At 33.1% G+C, this 9,720-nt stretch overlaps 1 protein-coding gene across 1 annotated transcript; it reads right to left on the reverse strand.

Moving 5' to 3' along the window:
* Positions 1–255: 255 nt before the first annotated feature.
* LOC145060562 (receptor-like protein EIX2) lies at positions 256–3,116 on the reverse strand. Its single transcript, XM_079008206.1, has one exon. It carries the CDS (start codon positions 3,102–3,104, stop codon positions 447–449), a length of 2,658 nt encoding a protein of 885 aa, XP_078864332.1. The 5' UTR covers positions 3,105–3,116; the 3' UTR covers positions 256–446.
* Positions 3,117–9,720: the final 6,604 nt, after the last annotated feature.

Raw genomic sequence — 9,720 nt, forward strand, 5'->3', positions numbered from 1 at the left:
GAAAATTACTGGCAACGGAAATAGTAGTGATAATGCTAATAGCGGTGACAATATCAACGACAACATTTGAGCATTAACGATAGCACATTGGCGGCGATGTGTTAACGGCAACATGTTGCCGGTAAGGAAAACAGCGACGACATTTAGGGTGTTTGGCTGCGACATTTGTCGCCCCTATTCCCAGATTTCTTGTAGTGATTGTAGACTTCGTAGCAACAAGTTTATTGCTACAAAATATGAACTTTTCAGGATATCTTATTTCACACAACACAAGAAAATGGCCACCCATGGTGGTGTTGGTGGCAATTTTATTGATATTGGGGACTTGAAACCCCTGCCAAATTACATTACTATACATCTAGCCGTTAATACGAATAAGAACAATAATAGGTATGTTTAAGACAACATATATACTAGGAAAAAACCAGAAAATATTAGACGAGAAACTATGCATGTACAAACCTTTGAAAATTTGCAAAGAACACTACTATCTTCACATAAACCCAATCTCTGAACTTATCATGAAATTGAAAAAAAACATGTCTCCCACGACGATTAAGGAGTAGAGCCCCACATGCTATCCAAAATCCAGTAGCAAAACCAATTCCCCCTCCCATATAGAACCATCCCCGGAGTTCATCCACGCCTTCTCCATCGCCCTCACGCTCACCAATGGCAGGTGGCACTTCTAGTTCATCTCCAGGACACTTTTTAGTAAGGGGAGGTCCACAAAGTTGTGTGTTTCCATCATATCTTGAAGTTGCAAAGGATTGGAGTTGAGTGCTAGATGGTATTCTCCCTGACAAATTATTAAATGAGACGTCTAGGTCATTCAATAAAGTCATTTGAGACATGCTTGATGGTATCCCTCCAGAAAAATTATTTCTAGATAAATCCAAAGATATAAGGTTTTTCATCTGACTAATATTCACAGGAATCTCTCCAACTAGGGCGTTAGTTGATAAGTTCAGGGCAACAAGTTCGTAGAGATTGGTAAGTTGATATGGGAATTGTCCTGTTAAGTTGTTGCTTGACAGGTCAATCATCTTTAACAATCTCAGATTCCTAAAGAATTCACGTTCATTTCCTTGCCATTCTATTATTGCATGGTCAACATACTGATACTGAGTTTCATGGAGATTAACAATACCACCACCACCTAAAGGATACAAGAAAATTGGAAAGCTATGCATATTTTGTGGCAGTAAGAATCCTTGTTGAACCATGCTTGTTAGATTATTCAAACATGAAGGGATGGTCCCATGGAGATTGTTCCTTGACAAGTCTAAAATTTGAAGATTTCCTAATTGACATAATTGCAGTGGAATGGTTCCGAAGAAGTTGTTAGATCCTAGGATAAGAGCATACAAACCCTTTAGGTTTTCCCCAATCCAGATCGGCACATTACCAGAAAACTTGTTGGCTCCTAAATTCAACGAGCTTAAACTTGTGCAATTCTTTAAAGCCAGAGGTAATTCTCCAGAGAAATTGTTCTTGTAGACATACAATGCCTCGAGATCTATCAAAGATCCAATAGAGCTAGGAAGCCTTCCACATAGATTGTTGTGTCCAAGATTAAGAAGCTTTAGTTGTTTGAACTGCTGCAGACAGTCTGGAAGTTGTCCGGTTAGAGAGTTATGTGAGAGGTCAAGAAATTGTAAAAGACCATCGACAATCTGGCATAAAATTGGGATTCCTCCACCCAACTTGTTTCTGGAAAGATTTAATAACATCAAAGTGGAAGGGACATCGGGTATTGTGCCATATAAGCTGTTGGAACTCAAATCTATAACTGAGTTGTTGCCAAAATTTGATGATATATCAGGTACTTTCCCGCTGATGTTGTTGGAAGATAGATTCAAGTACATTAATTGAGAAGGCCACATGCCCCAAAAATCCAAAGGAATGGTGTCTGAAATTTTGTTATCGGATATATCAAGATGGGTAAGTTTTTTCAGTATATGAATCCATCTAGGGAAGCGAGGGCCTAGCTTGCAAGAGCTCATGACAAGATGGGTAAGATTTTTCAGTGTTTGGGTTTCATCGGAAACTGACCTTGTAAATCGGGTATGAGAGGCATACAACTCTCGCAATGTATGAGATGTGCATCCAGACAGGTTGTTAAGAAAAGAAGGAAAGTTAACAACAGCAGAGTTGTTAGTAAAGTACAACCGTTCCAAACTACAGAGATTACCAAGATATCTGGGTATCCCATCTAACATGTTGTAAGAGAGATGAAGTTCAATAAGGTTATTGCTGGTTAATGGGAACAACCAATGATACATGGATGAGGTGAGATTGTTGTCACCGAGATAAAGGGTACCAATAGATGAAGAAGAGTTCACAGAAGGAGAATATGGATACATGACCTGTGAGAGTTCACACCCCCATAAACTTACAGCTGTTACTTTTGGGAGACTTGAAATCACATTCACCCAATTATTTGCTCCGGCTAGGGAAATGCCCTCCATAAGAAGTTCATTCAAATGAGATAGAGAAGACAACCAGTCTAGGCTTTCTACTCTACATCTTCCAACCAATCGAAGGTTAAGAATTATCAACTTTGTGAGGTTTCCAAACTCTGGAGGAATGCTTCCACAGAGAGAGTTCTCGGAAAGGTCAAATATCTCTAATTTGGTCAAGAAACCAATGGAACTAGGGATGACACCATTAAGATTATTGTTGTAGAGGTTGAGGTAGTATAATTCGGACAAGTAACCAATGGAACTGGGAATGGGTCCATGAAAAGAATTGGAGGAAAGATCAAGACCATTCAAGTAGCTTAAGTTAGCCAATGAATGGCTAATCTCACCGACAAGACCACCGTTCCCAATAATAAGCCCTTCCACATGACCTGTTTGGTTGTTGCAAACCACCCAATCCCATTCACAGCAGTCATGTTGGTCAACACTCCATGTAGAGAGAGTATCATAGGGATCTTGAAGGCCAGCTTTGAAATGAAGGAGAGCATGTCTCTCCTTCTCAAAACACTTCTTCACAGAACCATTATCATCTCCTCCTCTCACTGCTACCAATTGGTTGGCAGTTGTAGTCTCAAGTAGTAACAAGACAAGCGAGAAAATTATAATAACACAGCGAGTCATGATGTAAATGCAAATGCTTATGAGTTTTTGTTTGTATTGATGCATATATGAACTGTCCTCATGTTGTTTATATAATATGTATCGGTTGTGCACATGAACGACTTTAATTATGACATTTGAAATAAACGATATATATTAATATTCTAATAAATGAATAGTTTTAATCTCATTTGTCAAGTGTCACTCTAATACAATTCCTTATTAATATTAATATTATGTCATGTGTCATGTAAATATATTAGACAATTCATTTCAAAATTCAAATTTATATTTTTCTAATTATACGTTAAATTTGAATTTATAATAACTTTAAAATTTTGATATATCTACTGATTAATAATTTATTTAAAATAATTGATTAATAATTTTAAATTTTTATTGTAAAAGTCTAATTAATTTTATAGTCGTGGTTCCCACCGATAATAAACATATATATATATATATATATATATATATATATATATATATATATATATATATATATATATATATATATATATATATATATATATTCCCATCTTGTGATATATTTTGGTGGTCAAGTTATGCGATAAAATCCAAAAAGACTACCTGTAGACGGAATCAAATGCAATAACCATCAATAAAAATAGTGATGTGATTCGAGACTAAGAACTATGACTATGAATTGAAATTTTCGGAGTTAGATTAAGTAATGGGTGAACTTGTTTAAATGTAGCCAAGTTTTTTTTAATTTTGATTCAAATCATGATGAAATTTAAGTATTTATTAGAATTCCTTTAAAATGAATACTTTGATTAGAAGCGCTACACCATTATGAAATTAAACGTTTAGCAAGTAAATACTTTGATTAGAAGCGCTACACCATTATGAAATTTAAGTATTTATTAGAATTCCTTTAAAATGAATTGAATGAATTCTTTTTAATAAGGAGTAAATGAGTAATTATAATATTGGCATATATTTGAGAGGTGAATATTTTAAAACTGGATAACGCAAACAAAACTAAAAAGGTAAGAATATGAAACTAGTTATTAGTTTTTCTAATATTTTATTGCTTCTTTAGGCATTTTAAGGGAAAGAAATAAAAAGGTGCGACTCTTGTCCAGGTGGGCCACGTATAGCTTAAACGAGTGGCGTTTTGGTTTTTTATTAGGAACACATAAAGCACTATATATACGAAAAAAAAGTTCATCTTCATCATTTACCACCAACTTTTTGTTGGTCATTGATATCATTAACAGTCAATGTTGGCATTAGTTTGCATTAAAAACATTCTTTTTACGAAATTATATAAATAGTCCATGTGTTCTATTAAATGTTACAAATTCAATTATTATTATTTTTTTTAACAAACATTGTCCTATGATTTCTAAAATTTACGTAAATGGCAATTTTTGCTATGTGGTCTATCAAATGTTACAAATTCAATTATTATTATTATTTTTTTTGACAAACATTGTCCTATGGTTTCTAAAATTTACGTAAATGGCAATTGTTGCTAGCACGGTTAGTATAAAGATAATTTGATCTTTTCAGTTAGCAAGGTCTGAGTTTATTACTATAAATAAACCATAGGGACTAATTACGTAATTTTGTCTATATTTTACGTAAAAAATTAGTTTTTATTTTTTATTTTTGTATTTTTTTTAAGTTAACACACATAAGTTATTATATGTAACATGACTCGTATGTAGTAACGTATATAAACTTAAACACAAAAACATAAAAAATATATTAAAACATTGACAAACTCGAATATAATACGTTTTTTAAGTTAATGAACGGAAGTTATTATATTAAACCCAACTAATACGTAGGAAACGTACATAGAATTAAGCACGTAAAATGGTAGAAAAGCTATAAACTTTAAAACATAAAATATAGAAAAAATTATATGAATAGTCCATATGGTTTATCCATGATAACAAAAACTTAATCCATGTTACCTGAAAATAAAAAATTGCCCTTAAACTAATATACGAAAACTAAGACAAAACTGCAAATTTGGTCCCTGTGGTTATCAAAAAAATATGGATAGAGTCTAAAATCTTTTCATCTTGCACCATCGGTCCAAAATCGGAACTTTTTTGTGGATATGGTCCCTATCAAACTTAAAATGACTATTATACCCTTTTAATTTGTTTTTTACATTTTTTTTATGTTTCAGCCTTTATTTTAATATTTTGATAATTAAAAAAATAAGAAAAACTCACCCTACCCCGTTTCACCGTACCCCCACCCCATCTCTCCCACCCTCCCTCTATCTCTCTTAAGTACATACACACACAACTTTTATTCATCGTCTTCTCCAAACCACACCCCCTATTTTTCCCTCCTGTTGGAAACGTCCCCCATAATGCAAACTAAACCTAGGTATATCTCTCCTTCCCTCAACTCTCAATCTCTCTTGCATCATGAACCACCTCCAAATCCTTCTTTCTCCCCTCCTTTTTGTTTATAGATCGAAGATGGAAAGAAAATAAGGACAAGCGATTGAATGAGGCAAAAGATAAAGATCAAGTGAGGGGAAACGATGGAAGGCAGCAACTATGCTGTTGCCGGAGATGCAGAGGAACAAAGGGAACGATGATGCCATTGATGGAGGTAATGGTGGCCGGACAAAAGGGTGATGATAGAGAACCGCAACCCCCTTTCTCATCCAGCAACATAAATTGACCTTCTTGCTCTCATTCCTTTATTCTAAAAACCAATTCACACTCAATGGGTACCCCTCCATGAAACACAACCTCCTTTTTCTTTCTCAAAATTGATCGTTGCTCTACGCTAAATTCGTTCTTTCTTGTCTAAAAATCGATTACACAAAAACAAATGCAACCTCTCCCGACGTTCCTTTTACTTTCTCAAAAATTGATTAGCAGCCTTCCTTCTTCTCTAGATCGATTAATCACTAGATTTTTTCTTTTTCCATCCTTGGTTCGATCAAACTGATTTTTGGTGGTTAACAAAGGTATAAGGTGGCTAATAGTGATGGTATTGGTTATGTTTTGGTGCGTTATAGTTGCAGTAAAAAGGAGGAATAAGGGTGGGTTTTTGTGGTTAAGGTTAGGCTGTAATGGTGGGATTATAGTTAAGGTTGAAGATGGTTGAAAGAGGTGAAGGTCGATGGTTGTGTTCTTGGGTGTCTCCGGTGGTGACTAGTGGCTGATTTGGGAAGTGGTAGTGAGGGTGGTTTTTGGGTTTGGATTTGGAGAAGGGATGAGGCTGTGAATGGAGTGGTTGAAGCTTCATCCATGGAGAGAGAGTGAGTGAGAGAGAGAGAGAGATTGTAGGATGGGATGGCATGGGTAGGTGTTTTTATTTATTTTTAATTATTCTGATATTAGGAAAACATAAAAAAATGTAAAAAAACAAATTAAAAGGGTATAATCGTCATTTTAAGTTTGATAGGGACCATATCCACAAAAAAGATCTAATTTTGGACTGATGGTACAAGTTGAAAGATTTTGAACTCTATCCACATTTTTTTGATAACCACAGGGACCAAATTTGCAGTTTAGTCGAAAACTAACAATGTTAGCAAAAATGACCATTCACGCATGTTTTGAAAACCACACAGACCATGTTCATCAACAAAAATTAACAATGATTCAGTTTATGATATTTGATAAACCAAAAAGACCATTTATGTAATTTTTTCCATTTTTTTGTTCTAGTTTTTAATAAACTAGATTATGACACGCGTTATATGCGAGAGAATGTATAAATAAAATACAAATGTATGTAGATTTTCCAGAATAATTATAAAAAAATCAGGATTATTGGTATTACTGAAATATGAAGGAAATACACTGAAATCGATATATATATATATATATATATATATATATATATATATATATATATATATATATATATATATATATATATTCTAATAAAAAAATAAGTTTAATCTTCTATTGACAAGTGTCGTACAACTATAACTCCTCCTGAATGTTATATATCACTTATAATGCCACTTGTCAACTTATTAATTATCCATTTTAAATTTTAAATTTTAAATTTCTCACTCTAGTTACATTAAATTAATAATTGATTTTTCATTTTAAATTTATAATTTCAAATTTTCTTACTTTTATTATATTAAATTATTGACATTAGATTGAAAAATAAAATAAAATTAATATAGATTATAAGGTGATATAATTTCACATGTTTATTTAAATCAACGATTATAATTTTATATAACTAAAAAAATATCTCTAAAATAATAATTTATTTAAAATAATTAATTAATAATTATGAATTTTTAAATGAAAGTGTAATTAATTTTATAAACGTGGTTCACATGGGTTATAAACTACTATATATATATATATATATATATATATATATATATATATATATATATATATATTAGTTGAAGATTATCTTTGTAGATAACTTTTTTTTTGCTTTATTAGTTGAACGACCTTCCTCGTTACATATCAGTACCTTCAAACATTTTTTACTTGTTACACAGGAAACAATTACATATAGCTGACCACGCGTGAAAAGAGGTTTATGCAAGTATAATCCAACATTTGATGATGTACTTTGAAAATATATTGTTATTTTATGGTTATATTGTAAAATACAATTGTTTATTTCAAAAGATAGAAACTCATTTATATTCTTTCAAAATGAACCGCATAAACCCCTCGCAATATTAAATATAAAGAAACTGTAGCCAATAAATATAAAAACAATTATGTTTGCTCGATTTAGATATTGACCGTGACTCATTGAAAATGTCAATAGACAGAATTGATACAAAACTTGTTATTATGAGACGGATTAAACAGTTTAAAGACATGAAGATGTCTTTTTTATTTTATGATAATGATAAAATAATGAAAAAAGGAATGCCTTCTTTAAGACATTTGAGTAAGGTCTGTAGTCTTAACTATAGAGTATTTTTGTATCTTTTACATATAGGTATTAAATGGTTATTCAAGATGAATTAAAAACAATGATTTCTTGTTGCTTCAATGCAAAACAGATAAAAAAACAAAAAAAATGATTTTCATTATATACCCATTTAGTACAAAAGCAGCCAACCGTAATTAAAGCAGGGACAAAAACTTTAAGGAACTTGGTAAATTGAGGTTCTATTTTTTAAACATGTGATATGGTAGAGACATACCGAGTGCACCTTCAACACATCGGGACCCTCCTTCATCTGACTCGCCGAGTTCCTCTTTGAACTCGCCGATTCTACCTTCATAAATTAAGGAGATTGACTTAGACTCGCCGAGTTCCTCCTTGAACTCGTCGAGTACGATGATCTTCATGTCCACTATGGACCCAGACTGGCTGAGTCCCTTAGCAACTCAACTCATACCCTTTAATAGAAGGGTTTTGGGGCAAGAAAACGGTCTGACTCGCCAAGTCCCACAAGTGACTCTCCGAGTCCCTCTACGCCCCAAACTATTCAGCCGATTTCTGAGGGTCTCAAAGCATCCAAAACATAGATCTGGACTCAACAAATCAAAAAAGTTAAACATTTCAAATAGAGATTAACAAAATGGGGCCAAATTTATGAGAATAATAAAAAGATGGAGGTTTCAGTAATCTACAATTGGATGAATAGGGGATCTATTAAACGATTTAAAATGGAAATCACCTACTGAGAAGATACTTGAATACAACACCAAACGATCATAAAAGCATAATGGAAAGAAGTGTCAATTGTAAGGAATGGAACTGAATGTTTTTGGAAAGAATGAAATTTGTCAAATGAGTATAGCATGTACCTCCGACTTTCAAGCATAGACCAATTGTAGCACATTTTGCATTATTTGATCAAATTTAGCATTATTTGTAACATCCCAAAAATTATGACCAAAACTTTTTTTTTTTTTAAAACATTACTAAACCATAAATATTAAATCATTTCAATCATACTAAAAGGGTTATATAACAAATCAAAGTATCTTTTCAAAACACTTGTTCATTTTATCAAAGTGAACATCCCAGGCTAAACTTCTTGGTGTGTGCCATGCAATCATCCCAAGCTCTTCCCTCCGCTACTGGAAGTACCTGAAACCAAAAATGAAAACCGTAAGCATGAAGCTTAGTGAGTTCCTCAACCTACCACATACCAAATACCACTACTAGAAAAAAGGCCTTTTACGACGCTCATTGCGCGTCGTAAAACGCTCAGACGACGTGCAAATGCGTGTCAAGGAAGGCCCTGTCATAAAGAGAGACGACGCGCTTTTGCGCGTCGTCTATAGACGACGCGCATTTACGACACGCATTTATGACGCGCATTTACGACGCGCGGTTATGACATGCAATGCGTATCAAGGAAGGCCCTGTCATAAAGGAAGACGACACGCATTTGCGTGTCGTAACCTTACGACACGCGTGTTTATGACACGCAATGCGTATCAAGGAAGCCCCTGTCAAGAAAGGCCATGTCATAAATGAAGATGACACACATTTTTGCGTATCATAATTTTAAATGTTTAAAAAAATATTATTTATAGATTTGCTTATTTTCAAATTAAATTTGTATTTAATGTTTAATAATAGATAATAAAATATCATATACAAAAATAGAATCCATTGCATAAATTTAATGTCATACAAATAATCGTTCCATGGAAAACAAAACATGCAATACAACACA

This window comes from Lactuca serriola, chromosome 6 (assembly GCF_051521515.1).
Source record: "Lactuca serriola cultivar US96UC23 chromosome 6, Lser_US96UC23_V15, whole genome shotgun sequence".
Lineage (NCBI taxonomy): Eukaryota > Viridiplantae > Streptophyta > Magnoliopsida > Asterales > Asteraceae > Lactuca > Lactuca serriola.

Bases quoted from the DNA above. Each gene is read 5' to 3' on its own strand.
- LOC145060562 (XM_079008206.1), bottom strand. From the start codon at position 3,104: ATGACTCGCTGTGTTATTATAATTTTCTCGCTTGTCTTGTTACTACTT.